The sequence below is a fragment of the Augochlora pura genome, chromosome 11 (assembly GCF_028453695.1).
Source record: "Augochlora pura isolate Apur16 chromosome 11, APUR_v2.2.1, whole genome shotgun sequence".
NCBI classification, from domain to species: Eukaryota; Metazoa; Arthropoda; class Insecta; order Hymenoptera; family Halictidae; genus Augochlora; species Augochlora pura.
This window is the reverse complement of record NC_135782.1, coordinates 2,885,275-2,900,331: the sequence shown is the minus strand read 5'-3', so window position 1 is coordinate 2,900,331 and position 15,057 is coordinate 2,885,275. Positions and strand designations below refer to the sequence as shown.

Genomic DNA, 15,057 nt, shown 5'->3' with positions numbered 1-15,057 from the left:
GTTTTATTTACACACGTTTTTTAAGAACGACCAAGAGACACGTGTACATCGAAATCACTTTGTTTTATCACGTTATTTATTACTATTACTATCGAAGAGTGGTTTGCCTTGTAAAAGGAGACGTAAGGATGACATTTCCGATGCGATCTCCATGAAGATGCATATTTCAATGTTACTATGATTAATCGAAAGAAAGATCGGAAATGAATTTTCATTTCGATGCATTGGTCCCGATTGCGCGTCAGTCAATTCCGGTATTTGTGAAAAATGCGATGATTTATGATACACCCACGAGGAATTCTTGATCATAGGATATTGCACGTTTTCGACTGGAAACGATAAACAAAGTACATAATTAACATAAATACTCCACGATATTTTGAAATCGATATCAATTATATGGAATAAATAAATAATACAGGTTCATTGAAGCATGCGCTAGATAATATAATAGTTTGGTAATTATATACCTTTGACTTATTATTCGCATTACTTGCTAACTTGGTGCCATTTTCGATCGCTTGTTGCCTCTTCGCTTTGAATATCTTCGCCATCTTTCCTAAGGGACAAATAAAAAATAATATACTAAAAATACTAAAATAAAAATAACGATAAAATTACAAATTATCAAGTAAAATCTTCAATAACTATTTCAACATCGTCTAGAAAATTACATATTTGATTAAAAAAGAAAATGCCTCTTCTTTACGACATCTGGCTTACCAGTTCTCGGCGCGGGTGACTGCACAACGTCCGCGTCATCCTGTACGTGATCATTATTCATCTTCTCCTCCTCGATGATCTTCTCCTTGTCGGTCTGCTTGTCGATCTCTATCGTCTCGTCGGTGTCGTGTTTCGACCTCGCCGATCGCGAACTTTCGCTCTTCGTCGACGACTTCACCGACCGCGTTTCGCGCTTCTGCGCCGCCTCGCCATCATCATCAGCCACTTCCGGTTCCTTATTCACAGCCGTTTCAGCCATAGCGCTCGCCTCATTAGGCTCGTCCTCCTTCTCCGCCGACGACGAGTTATTGCTGCTTCCGGACTTTAGCCTCGGCGGTTTCGGCGGCGGCGTAGAACCGGAAGTCATCTTCGTTGGACTCTTCTCATTCTTATCCTCATCCTTCGCGCTCATTGGCTGCGAATCCTCTTTCTCTCGATTATCCATCGCGCCATCTTCTCTATTTATATCCTTTGTATCTTCTGCTTCGCTCGCCTTTGTCTTCTCATCCTTCATGTTATTGTTCTCTTCGTCCTTTTCCTTTGTCTCTTTGCCCTTCTCTTCGTTCTTCTCTTTCTCCTTCTCTTCGTCCTTTTCTTTGTTCATCTCTTCGTTCGCCATGTCCTCTGATTCATTGTTCGCTTCTTGGATATGGTTTTCGCTATCTATTCTCCCTTCTGACATGTTATTATTCTCTAATTCTTTATTATTATTCTCTGCCTCTTTATTATTATTCTCTGATTCTTTATCATTATTCTCCACTTCTTTATTATTATTCTCCGCTTCTTTATTATCCATCTCCGCTCTCCCTTCTTCCCCCATAGAATTCTCACGCGTCCCCTCCGCCTCTACTTCCGGTGTCTGTTTAGAGGATTCGTTGTCCGACATTGTTTCCCTAGGCGAGGCTTCTGCTGGCTTCTCAGGGCTGTCGGTTTTCTCGATGTTGTTCGTCGAATCGGTATCACAGTTCTTTGCGGCTTCGCGATTATTTTCATCGTCCACGCGAACACTGTCGGACTTCGATTCTGGAACTGTGGTATCCTCTGTTGGGATTTTCTCGTGCGTGTCCATGTTCTCGTTTATCTTGTCCTGGTGGAGGTCGTTGTGGCGTCTGTTTAGCGGAACTTTCAGGGGCGGCAGCGTCCCTCTTTTCTGTAAGGATTCCCATAGCGAATCATCGCAATTATGGAGGTTAAGATATTTATTATAATAACAGTGAAATTGCAGTTTAATTCTAACTTGTAACTAAATTATTGATTTAATAATAAGGTAATTATTATCTCGATAATTTAATCATGATTTAATTAGTAATTCAAGGATATAATATTAACAAAGCAAATGGTAATAATTGGGAATTCGAATTACCGTTTGCGAGGTCTCATTTTCCTGGGTTGAATTAACGGGCGCCCGTCTACAGCCGACTAAAATCGTATGGCAGCCGCCGCATGCAACCTTTAATTTCGGAAGCATGGATCATTTAGCCGGTGAACTCGGCACGACATATGAGAAATGCTTGATTAATTAAGAGTTCGAGACGCGCGTGTTAATTACCTTCGACACGACGAGGTCCTTGTAGCGCGGAGCGAAGGTCAGCTCGTGGACATTGTTCTCGTTTTCCTCCAACCCCAATTTGCCGTGTCTACCGTCGCCGCATGTGAACAGCTTTCCGGAGCCTATTTCGACAAATCAGTATAATATAATAATAGAAAATATAATCTAATGCTATTATATAGTATAATATAACAGTTATATAATATGGATTGTAAATATCCGCAGGATTGTGTTTCTATTAATTTGTAGAGTTTTGAAAAATTGTTTATCGGATTTACCAGTAACAATGGCGGTGTGGCTCTCCCCGCAGCCGATCTGGGCAACGGTTTCATTTTGCAGAGCACCGCGTGGAAGGAGTTTCGGTGTTTCTAATTCCGTGACGTTCGATCCGAGCCCCAATTGTCCGCACGAGTTGTTTCCGGTGCAATATAGATTTCCATTCTCTATAAACCGCAGATTAATATCTTATACAATTACATTTTATTACAATATTCCTCGTACGATCTTCGTCAATTTTTATATCTTTATCGTAACGCTTTTGTTACTTTGTCCAGAATCTCGTTAAATCAAGTTTGAAAGCAAACTCCGTCGACTTTAAATCTAAATTATTATATAATAACATTAATTATAAAAAATAATAAAAAATACAGATGAATGTAAGGAAATGTAAAAGATCGCAAGGCGATTTAACATTATCGCAATAATTATGGTACATCTGTCAAACAACATCTTTTATTAAGAAACGTACCATTTTAATTTTCCATTCGTATTTTCTTCGAGTTCTCAATATACAATTATTAAAAAATAATTAAAGGGTACTAATAATTCTAGTGGAAGATTGGATGACTCTTACCAGCTAAAATAATGGTGTGATGACCGCCGCACGCCACGCGCACGGCAGGGCCGGGCAGCTGCATCTGTTTCGGCACGATCTGCGTCGAGAATTTCACATCGATTCCTAATTTCCCGCTCTCCGACTCGCCGCACACGTAAACGAGACCGCTCTCTGCGAACATAATTCGATGCCTGGCAGGTTCCTCGGACACACATATTTCCCGTCGACAATCATTCGAAACGCGACCCAGTTTTCTAATCTAACTCCCATGGACGACTGTTAACGAACAACGGTAAACTAGTTAATTAACGTGGAACAAGCCCGTCTCGAAATTCGAGCAAATTATTTTCCCGGTTTCCGACGAGCCGTTCGAAGCTTAGCATTTGCAATAAAGATTAACGGAGCAGATGTAAAATAGCCGAAACATTTGTGCAAGACGTTTGTACAAAATTAAATTATATAAAATGTTCCTCGTCGATTATATGAAATAGAAGTTGGATAAAACCGAGCTTCTCTTCTTTTAATAATATTCACACGGTGGCAGGAGTATAATAAATAAATAAATTGTTCTTGTGTATTTTCAGTGTTTTGTCCTTTGTTAGTATATTTTTGCCATAAACGCATAAAGTGATGATAAAAATATAAAATGATTAAATAAAAGAGATGAAAGTGTCGCTGCAACTGTATTTTTGTAAGTAATGGAAATTATTCTATAAAATTGACAATTATAAAAATCCGCGATAGTAAATTATTGATTTCGTTCGGTAAAGGAATTTCGTTATCGGTGCTACTGTTCAGAAGAGTTAAAAGAGTTGAGCGATCGAAGCTGGAACGGGAAATCACCTGTCAGAAAAGAAGAATGGTAATAGCCGGCGCTAATTTGTTTGACCGGCTCGGGTATGTGGACTTTTGTTGGTTTGTTCACCAAGCCGGAAACGTCCGGCAAGCCCAGTTGGCCCTCGAGATTGCTGCCCCACGCGAAAACGCCGCCATCGCTGGTTAGGGCGAGAGAATGATGGGAGCCAGCCGCGATTTGAACTATTGTCGGCCCGGCCAATCCTGTGTCGTACACCAACACCGGGGAGCTAGCGGAATCTCCAATCGCGGATCTTCCACGGCCCAGTTGTCCTTCTTGATCGCTGCCACAGGCAAAAATCTTCTGCGACTCTGGAACAGTCGACGCACGCGGATTGTACATCGATGCGCGAGACGCTACTTTCAACCCCTTCGCGGACGACATTTTCGATCAGGTCAGGTGGCAGGACGAAGCGATTTTTTTCGAGTGTCTTAAATACGAATTATTTTCATTTCTATACAATATTAATTTCTATACAATTTTAATTTCAAATGAAACGAACACCTAAATCGCCCCCTTCGAATCGTCCTCGTTCGAAACAGTGCTAAAATCGAAAGGGCATTAAAGTAATTAACGCTCGAAAATAAAAGCGTCACGAAACACACTGGAGCAATGTAGGGCGTCGTCGACGATAGATAGAAATCATTCCGGCTGATGAATGTGTTCGCCGCGTGCCTCGTTGCTTAAAACGTAACTGATCATTTTCCTGACCCGGGAAAGCTACTTTTTATCTAATTAACCATCTTATCGGGCGGCCAGCTCCATGCAGGAGCTCGCGACACGTTTTCTTCATCGAGATAAAGGCTCCCTGAATGCGAGCCGGAGTAAATATATTTGTTAACGGGCCTGGAGATCTTTGCGCAGAATGAGAATGATCCTAGTCGATCGTTTCTTCGTTAAATAATATTTAACAAGGGTTGGGAATAGTGTTTAAATATCCTCGAATTAATTTGATGTTCTCAGATTTATTTTATTGGTTTTCAAATTAATTTCACGTTCTCGCATTAATTTAATGTTCTCTGATTAATTTCATTTTCTCTGCTTAATTTTATGTTTTCAGATTAATATATTGCTCTGGAATTAATTTAATGTTCTCGTTGTTAATTGAAATCTTGTCGGACCGTTTTCATTTCAAACGCACAAAATCCGCAGTTTATTTATTACAGGCATAATTTAAAATAATTTATTCGAACGGAATATTGTTTTTGTAGTCACGGAAAAGATCCGACGACTATTTTTAAATTGAAAGGTGAACGACTGATAGCTGCATGCGTATGCAGCATGCGATACCATGCATCTAATTGCATAAAATTATCCCGCGCACGGGGACAACAAAATGTTTTTTTCGTACATGCTACGATTAGAAAAAATACCTCACCTGTGCAAATTAACGTGTGTGCTCGTCCGCAGGCCACGTGCGTTACTTTTTCCGGCTTCAGAACTGAAAATTACAATTCTTTCGTTAAATAATTATTCGTAGAATTGTTTCTTACGAATTAAGCTGAAATTCAGGGTGCAAACAATATCTTTAATCTTGCCAAAAGAATGTTTGATGTTCTTAAGATAATAAAGATACGGACCTTTCACGCACGATGGTTTGCTAATGTGATTTTTATGGCCAAGTCCTAGCTGACCCCAATCGTTGCTACCGAAGACAAACAGTCTGCCAGTTTCTATATTAAAAAAGAGAACATTTTTACTCGGTGAAAATATAACAACGATCGGAAGAGACAAAAGTAATGTACGATTAAGTCGTACCAGCTAAAAGATAAAAATCTATTTACTGAATTAATTTTTAAATATCCAACGTATTTGTTAAAATTCGACAGATTTTCAAGAAAACTAGATCCGCGATAACGACGTCAGGAAAAGGGACGTAAGGCGAGAAACGCTTGACGCAATATCTCGGGAAAGCTCGTTGCCACGCGAAAACTTTCGACGACACGTTTCAATAAATAATTTCGCCCCGCGCATTATTTGCTGGAGAGAACGGTTCACGTGTTCAGATAGCCCCGCGATTAACTGGAACTGTTGATAATAACGGTATATCCGCTCCGTTCGTACAGGTATGCTCTACCATGCAACGAGCATTGCGTGGTCATATCGATTTACCGGACAGTGGCTATCCCTCTGAAAGCACAGGTCGATTGTGACTTCTTCGTGAGGCATGCTACACAGAAGCTGCAAAACTGCACGACTTTCGACCTCCACCATTTTGCCGCGTGGGAAACGAACGCAGCGCAGTTTAACCTCGTCAAATATTTGCCGCGAGTGCCCCGATGAATATTGCACACGATCCATCGGGAAGCGGGGCATTCCGTCAATGATAACGATTTAATTAGCCTGTCGTTTAAATCGAGCCATTGATTAAACCCGCCGTGTCGAAGCATTGACTATAACATACCTAATGGAACTATTAATTATCCTGCCGAGTCGCGGCGTTAATTAACATGTCGAATCGAAGGATATAACGTGCGTCTATACTCTGACGTATTAACATAGTGTAGACGAAAATTAAGAGTTACGACGACCACGTAATCGCGGGAATAAATAACCCTTTGATAAAAGCGTTTTGCCCTGGCTCCGCTAATCGTTCGTTAACAAAGGCCGCGATTTATGGTGTTCTCGCGGCATGTAAGGTCGCGATACCGACGTGACGTCGTAAGTAAACCATTGGCGGAAGTCGCGTGGCGTGCGAGAAAGTTGACGCGAGAGTCCACACATTGTCGGGTGGGGGATAAAAATAAGCGTGGAAATTGAAGGAAATTATTTTTAGACGGTGCTTCGGGCTTCGCGTAAAACCGGCCAGGTGTTACGCCGGACAGATATTCCGTTCGGGTACCAAGATGGCGGCGCGCGGTCACTTTTCTGTATCACTGCACCGGCGATGGATCCTGGACATTCACGTGTTTCGCCTATTGATTTCCATTAAAATCAAGAACGGTCGTGTACGAATCAATAGACCGCGACGCGTTGAACATCTCCGTCGACTGTGCTCGACGCCCGAAACGGGAACCGAAAACGAGCGTGAATGACCACGCGGTTTCCTTTGAGCCGTGCTCGCCGCATTAGTATAATGAATAACACTGGTTGCCAGGAATCGCGTCGGGTTCCGAGGAAATTCGATTTTCCGCAGGAAATCGAGACCCGTTATTACGGTCGAGTATGATTTTTCCGATTTTAGGCGAAATAAAGATATTCTAGAAATTGTTGTCAAATACCAGAATCAATTATAGATACAATTCTTCGTTTAATAACGCTATTAAAAGAGAAATAATATAGGTTGGAGCTCTTTAATTCTTCTACTTTATTTATTCTTTAATTTTGACGAGGTTCCAAGTTACGTACGAGAAAATTCAAGTCTCGTTTCTCAGCGCACACGGTCGATTTTAATTTGTTAGCAATTTTTCTGCGAAATAAAAATATTCTGTAAATAATTGTAAAATACCAAAATCCGTCCAAAAACATCGTTCTTTGTTTAACGATTTTATTAGAACGAAAGCGGTACTTGTTGATGCTCCTGTAATTTATTTGTCGTTTGAAGTATGATGTGTAACAGTTTTAGAACATGTGCTATTTGCGACCTAGCTGTAGCATTGAAGAAGAAAGTACGCACATGACGGGGCATAGACGCGAGAAGCGAGATCGAAACACGTATGGAATCGACGCTATAGCATCAAATAGATTATCTCTTCTTTTTAATAATAACTTCTGACGTTCGAGCGATCGATCGTTTTTAAATACAGGAGAAAATGAATATCCAAGTTCATTTTATTCTCCCGAGTAATTCGACTAGCAATATTCTTTATTAATTAACAAGTTTTTTTGCTTGCGATAAATTTGTTAATAGAACTATTGCTCAGGGAAATAGAATTAAAAATGCGCAAGAAAATTGTAGAAGGAAATCGAATTCTTTGTAATTTTCTTTTTCAAAGAAATTATTTGCGCGAAGTAAAATTATCTCGCTACATATTTGTCTTCCGATTTTCATGACAAAATAGAGAGAGAGAGAGAGAGCAATTTATTCCACTTACGGCAAATGACAGCGGAGTGCTCGTCCCCGCACGTGATGGAGACCACAGGATCCTTTCGTATGAAGAAGTGCGATGCGACGTTGTCTGCGAACCGGCTGCGTCCTATCGTGAAAACTGCACCCGAATCTGCACAATTAAATGCACGATATTAACAACAGCATTATTTTTAAGAACATCAAGAAATTCGAAGGATGGAAAGTCAGTGATAAAAGTGATAAAATACACGAATAAAAATACTGCAATATTATTTAAAAAGAGTTCGAGCAACCACTCGCAATGGCACCCGGGGGTAGTTTCGTCATACCGAAATTTAAGTCGCGTGCATCTACCGATCTCGCAGTTTACAATACAGCCCCGACGATAGCACAGACGCGCTAAATCTCCAATGAATTACCGAAGGAGGTTAGCGCGATAACGCGATATCAGTCGGCGGATCGCTTCTTTCTTTTCTCGTCTGGCACGAAATGCCGGTCGCGCGCGAACTATTCGCCGACGCGAACGACGGGACAAATTTTTTCGAGTCGCACCCGTCCGCGACTGTTTCTTGTAAACGGCGATCGTAAAAAGACCCGTCCATTCCGTATTCATTTGAAATGCAAATATCGTCCGTTGGTCATCTAATCGGATCACAGATAAACAGAGCATTAGTCATATCTCGGAGGCGAACTTCTCGTTACGTGCACGGGATCGACGAAATCTGGCCTTTGTTGTTTCTTTCGGAAATAAGATTAGTTCACCGGCGAAATTGTTGAAAAGTTACAGGTAAAGGTATAATCGCACGTTTATTAGGTCAATTTGCAACAATCGGCGGTGACGAATGGTGGCACTGTAGTCTGACACAGAGAAACGACCTAGTGCACCTTCTTTGATAGAGAATTAAACTGATAAAGGGTGATCTTGATCGCGAAACGTCCATTTGTTTCTGCTGACATAACTTTCAGCTTTAATAAACATTTGATGTTTCGAATATAGTTTATAATTTGTAGAAATGGTTCATAACGAATCGTAGAGAAATCAGAGAATCTAGAATTACTGTTAATAGTAATAAAATTTCGTAGTAGTAATATGATAATAATAAATCTATTATTACCGTCTAAATACAACCTTTTATCCATTTCAAACAATTAACAAGCTTTAATTCCAAACGCCACGAGCAACTGCACTCCGCAAGAAATGGCCATTTTCCCACAAAAATAATATAATTTACATCATCCACGTTACAACATTTATTTAAAAAGAACGTTCTTTGAACAACGATCGCGCTTCAGAGACGCAATTAACGTTCCTCTCGAGTTTTTTACCCCTCGCCGCCGTTCTGGAACGTCCTACGTAATTTATTTCATTCGCGATGGTGGCGTCGCGCGCGCGGAAATGAAATTTTACGAGCGAATTACAAAGGTACAGAAAACAATCGGATATTATCATGTACGGAGGCGTGTCGGAGTTCAAAGGACTGCTTTACGTACGCGCGCGTGGTCCTTGTGAATACGAAAGTCCTTGTATTCGAATTGCCGTGGAAGAAGCTCTCCCTCTCGGGCCGGTGGTGACTGCATTTCATTTCTGCGAGGGAAACGTGTTAATTTTATTCGCTCGCGCAAAATTGCTAATTCCAATTTATGCAACGCGGAATTAATTGTTTCCATCGAGCGGAATTTCTCCGGACGTTTTCGGCTTCTGACGGCAATCGTTCCGATTCGACGAGAGCGTAGAAATCGCTGGACGCCAATAGGGGGGTTGCGGAGGGATGGCAATTCAATAAAATTCATAAATTTATTACTGATACGTTCGTTACGGCAATCGTATAAATTAGTATATTAATTAAAGTATGCAAATCTATTAAATTTATTAAATTCGTTCCATTTGTTGGATTTAGCGGATTTGGTAAATTTATTGGATTTGCTGGATTTATTAGACTTATTGCATTTACTGAATTTGGTGGATTTGTTAGATTTGATAGGTTTGATAGGTTTGTTAGATTTATTGGATTTATTAGATTTGATAGATTTATTAGATTTATTAGATTTATTAGATTTATCAGATTTATCAGATTTATCAGACCTACCATATTAAAATATTTAAACGACCGTATCAGCAATTATCAAAAACACCACCGACGCAGGGGACGGCGATTACAGTTACTCATTTCGAAAGGTCAACGTAAGCCCGTAGGTGTAAATCCTCCTCCGCAGAGTTTATGTTTATGTTCTATTTATCAAAAGTTCAAACGTCCCCTTGCATAATGCATCGCGCATCCATCTTTCGGGCACAGTAATGTCCCCTGGCTGAGTTGACTTTAATTGCCTATTACGTTATCAGTCCAAGTTTCAAGATTTACTTCACGGTGGACCCATTCGACGCCCACGGACCACCTAGCGAAGGAGAGACGAACGACGCGTTGACTTCCGCGTGGACTCCGAGCAATTCCCCACATTTATCCAACGCTAATTTATTCACTATTCGCCCCGTTTAACGTTGTCAATTGTTTCCCTGATTTCTCGGCGATCGATTGACCGAATATTAAATTGTAAAATTAGACGACGCAAGCTCGCGGCATTTTTTTAAAAGAACGGTCTGATGGGGGTGGTTTTATCGTTTTAATTCGTTTCAATTGACTCGCGGCGACCGCGAGGACGGAACACGGGAATTATGTCGTAACGGCCGGCGACAATGATCGAATTTATCGCTTCCGTAGACCCTAATGTGGAGCGTGTCCTTATTTTAAGACGTGACATGCAAGATGGTAAATTCACCGAGCCGATATCATCGATGCGCCCATTTTCAGCCCCCGCTGGGACCGTGCATCGGGTCGTTAACCCGTGAGTACACATCGTTTGTTGTATGCAGAGTCATGGGGACAGATTAAAATGTATGCGAGCCGCGGGCCAAATCGATACAAATATTTAATTCACCGTCGTTTAAATAACCAACCGGGTTTATTGTCATTATTTCTGCGCCTCGGCGATACCGCGATATTTATGGTAATCTCGTTCCACGTGTCGCAATTGAATCTGCGCTATTCCAGATTTGCTCGAAATAATCCTTGTATAAGAATTATTTCATTCCCTGAGACCTTATAATTAATAATTATAATTGGAAATAAATTTGTAATTAATACACTTTTAAACTTTCTATGCATTTGTGATTTACGAAAATTTTGGAAAATGCTATTATAGTAAGCTTGATAGAATTTAGTATAATTTTTATATTTTTAGGATAGGATTATACTATTTTTAAATTTGCTACAAATTGCAAATAGTTGAGATATTCGGTGTAAGGGGTAGGTAGAGTTTATAGATCCTTTGACCTGGATTTCTCCTGGAAATAATTTGTCAATTGTTTTCACGCCGAAGGGCGCAATTTACGACATAATTGAGTCGGGAAACGATTTTCTGGGAACGTATGCTGGCCGGCCCACATGTTCGTAAAACTAGCAAACGGCGAACTGATAAGCATATTTATTTCTGCCGACGTAACACTCGTGCGTAATGATTGCGTTACCGTTAGTTCCTACCACGTAAAAAAGACGTCCATAAAAACTAAATATAAATTACAGAAAATAAATAAAAAATTGTCGGTTTTACAAATTTTCAGATTTGTTTAAATATCGATCTCCCGCACTGGATCGTTGCGCGACGTTCGCAATTTCCCAAGCAACATTTCCAGCAACGAAGCCATAAATCCGATCAACATTGCAAAAATGCTACAGCGATCAGCGTCGTAATACATTATTACCATACTAAAAGTGTTTACACGTTTCTAGCACTTCTGATACGCAGAACGCGGTAGAACGAAAATCTCAACGATATTCAAAGATTTACGAACCTAACGAAGCCATTAACACGCACGCTAACGGCGTCACATATTTATGGCAGCCAGCCAGCGGCTTCGCATTCGCGAAAACCGAGGCATACTAATTTTACGCACTCTATTATACGATATTAAAACACGTGCAAGTTGGAAATCCTTTATGCCACCTTCCTCATGCATTTCTCAATCACGATTCCACAGTTACATTTATAACTAAGTGCGATAGAGAAATATTTATAGAAACACTTAACATTAATCAGATAATATTAACAACCCCCTACAATTACTGACGAAGAAAAATCACGATTTATTTAACTATAATGCTTCGCATAATTCATGCGGCAATTCTTATTCTGTAAAACAACGTCGCGGAAACAATTATTAAAAGTAATGACAAGACAAATTGTTACCCTCTATTGAAAAATTAATTATCAAGTTTGAATTAGGACGAAGAAAACTGTGAAATAATTTCTAACAAGCAACGCGTAATACGCGAAGACAAATAATTATATCGAATGCATTGGTGATAATTTCCGCATTTTTTAACATTTTTTTTAAATCAGTCTACGTACCCTTAAGTTAGCATAAACAACCGCGGACTATAGACCAGTGCGAAGCCGGCTCGCCGGCGTCGTGCGGGACGCGTCTGTCCCAGGTAAATTAAGAAAATATAACGTCGCCGGTGTTCGGATAACGTGCAGATCGCGCGGATAATTAAAGCGAAGTGCGTGAAATAATGCGTGCACGGTGCGTTTCGATAGAATGTTTACCGGGTATCGCTTCTAGGTCCGACAAGCCCATGCTTACACCTTGCGCCGCAGAACTTGCAGCCGACTAACTACCGGCCAGGCATGGGCTATCCTGGTGGCAACTTAAACTCAACGTTGCCTGGCAACCTGGAAATCAATTTCCAATGGCAACCACACACCGAACGTGTGTGCTTCGACGATAAGAATGGGAGCGCGATCGTTCGCCGCTCGGCATGTGTCCCGCGTGAAAATTAAAAACAATGCATCGCTTGTCTGCCGCCGGGTGCGTTCCGTCGCGTGCCGCGACTTCCGGGTTGTCATCCAATATTCAACGGGACGAGCTGCATAGTGCGTTGTTTATGGGACCGAAATAGGAGTAGGGACAGTTATTATCTCTTACCAATTGATTTCGCAGCCGCGATTCTAGGCGACGGTCGATGAATACTGTAAATTGAATCGAAGTTATGCTTTGTTCAATAATTTATGGTTTCGGCGAGGCAATTTGCTGATAATAGTAGAAGCCTCGAGTTGGTGTTCATAATTTTCTCTAGTCTTCTCGAAGTTAGGATGTCGGCGAAGTAAATTAATTAAAAGCAAGAATTATGCTGCGAAATATGTGTATAAATTAATAATAAATATCGAAAATAGAATTGAAAATAATATTAATTTTATGCTTCGATGATTTACTGAAGCAATTATGATTAATTTTGCTATTGTAATAGTAAATATTGTAGTAATCATTTACAATATTTCTTTTCTTTTCTACTGCGATTTCAAAATAAATTTTTGTTAATAAAATGAAAATATGAGTTCTATACAAATGAAAGAAATATTGATTAATGGATTCTTTACCGGCGCAGAAGTAAAAGAGGTTCTAGAAAATTATCCAGAGCGCATTGGCATCGCAAACGCGTGCGAAAGCGTGTTTATAACGGTAATGCTGTCAAGTTTTGTAAATGCATAATAATTTTTCTTTGTATAAGTCAAATTTGTGTGAACAAATTGTATCGCTAAGTGGGTTGGCAACGTATTCAACGATCCAGAAAGTATTGAATGGTAAGTGCACCGATAACGTTGTTTTCTCGTATATAATATATATCTAACCTATAATCTGAAAAGATAACATTTATTTACTTAAAGTATACACAATTACGTTCCAAGCAACGCCCAGCTTTGCGAGTTAAATACTCGACAGAAATAAGTGAAGTTAAGAAATAGAAAAATCGTATCCGTATGCAGTTTATTTACCAGTGTACTAGACATAACCTACACAGTGGTATCATTGGTTGATATTGTACCATTTTTGTTAGATATCGTCGATTATATAAAGTGTAATTAATATTGCACTTGTAGGTTACCATTCTGGATTGTACAACACATAAAATTAACTTTATTTTACAAGCTTTATTACGATTTATAACAATATCGATAGGTTAGATTTTTGACAGTTTAACAATATATTTCGAACATTGTTTGTCGCAAGAAAAATTAATTACTGTAGCCTGAAATATAGTTATTGCGTGTATTTCGTATATTACACACTAACACGGCTAAATAACTGTGCAATTGGTATAAATTTGAAATTTATTTCCAATTTATATTAACAAACTTGTTTTACTTGGATGTTCAACAGGTGTCACAGAGACTGTATAGTACTATTTTTTAAATGCAACATTATTAACAATTGGAATGGCTGACTGTCAAGAATCTGAGAAAGCGGATGACCCTATGAAACATTATAAGTTTGATGGGAAGACTTACACGTACAAGGATCCTGCTACTAATGTGGTGTACAGGTTTGATCAAGAGAAAAATGAATGGGTAGTGAAAGAGACATCGGAAACAACCACTGAAGACTCCGAAGCTGATACAGCCAAGACGAAAGAGGGAGTATTTGGATTCGAAAATGATACCCACACGTATACAGATCCGAACGATGGCAGTGTATATTTCTGGGACAAAGAGAAAAATGCTTGGTTCCCAAAGGTGAGGTGTGTTCTCAATATCTATATCTAGCTTCAACTTTTTGCAAATCTTTCTTCTTTATTTCATCCGCTATAAGCAATAAGAGCAGAGTCTTTCAATTTTAAGAGCACTTTCCATAACGAGTATTAATATAAATGATATAATTACAGGTGGATGATGACTTCATGGCCAGGTATCAAATGAGCTACGGCTTCACGGAACCAAGCGGGGCCGCGTCAACACCTTCTACAGAACAGCCTGAACAATCGGCTAAAGCTGAGAAAGAGAAGAAGAAACTTGAAGCTAAAAGAAAAGCACAGGAGCCGCCAGCCTGGTTCGAGGTGGACGAAGCACACAACACGGCCATCTACGTATCCGGTCTTCCGTTGGACATCACCATGGAGGAGCTCACGGAGCTCTTCAACAAATGCGGCCTCATTGCACGGGATGAGAAAGGGAAGAACAGAATCAAGTTGTACAAAGATTCGAACGGACAGCCCAAGGGCGACGCTCTGTGTATCTACATAAAAGTGAGTAAT

At 40.0% G+C, this 15,057-nt stretch overlaps 2 protein-coding genes across 3 annotated transcripts in view; one reads left to right on the top strand and one right to left on the bottom strand.

Moving 5' to 3' along the window:
- Window positions 1–162: 162 nt before the first annotated feature.
- On the bottom strand, window positions 163–12,746 carry LOC144477377 (uncharacterized). The gene is made up of 12 exons (XM_078195108.1): window positions 12,575–12,746; window positions 7,998–8,123; window positions 5,544–5,636; window positions 5,342–5,404; window positions 3,951–4,274; window positions 3,126–3,278; window positions 2,551–2,715; window positions 2,273–2,394; window positions 2,087–2,173; window positions 724–1,873; window positions 471–559; window positions 163–329 (listed from the first exon to the last, which is right to left on the bottom strand). The coding sequence occupies exons 1-12, from the start codon at window positions 12,603–12,605 to the stop codon at window positions 306–308; spliced, it is 2,427 nt and encodes an 808-aa protein (XP_078051234.1). The 5' UTR covers window positions 12,606–12,746; the 3' UTR covers window positions 163–305.
- Window positions 12,747–12,792: 46 nt separating this feature from the next.
- Barc (RRM1_TatSF1_like and RRM2_TatSF1_like domain-containing protein barc) overlaps window positions 12,793–15,057 on the top strand; it is a 54,788-nt gene continuing 52,523 nt past the window's right edge. The window contains exons 1-4 of one of the 2 annotated variants that reach the window (XM_078195110.1): window positions 12,793–12,929; window positions 13,537–13,609; window positions 14,187–14,539; window positions 14,689–15,048. In XM_078195110.1, the coding sequence (XP_078051236.1) occupies window positions 14,243–14,539; window positions 14,689–15,048 (657 nt within the window). In that variant the 5' untranslated portion in view covers window positions 12,793–12,929; window positions 13,537–13,609; window positions 14,187–14,242. Of the gene's footprint in view, window positions 12,930–13,413; window positions 13,610–14,186; window positions 14,540–14,688; window positions 15,049–15,057 lie in introns of both variants that reach the window. The other variant, XM_078195109.1, reaches the window with a different exon arrangement.

Coding starts and splice junctions, on each gene's coding strand:
- LOC144477377 (XM_078195108.1), bottom strand. CDS start 12,605: ATGGGCTTGTCGGACCTAGAAGCGATACCCG. Junction 5,637..7,997: donor GCACTCCGCTGTCATTTGCC/GTAAGTGGAATA, acceptor TTTTTAATATAG/AAACTGGCAGACTGTTTGTC. Junction 3,279..3,950: donor CCATTCTTCTTTTCTGACAG/GTGATTTCCCGT, acceptor TTATGTTCGCAG/AGAGCGGTCTCGTTTACGTG.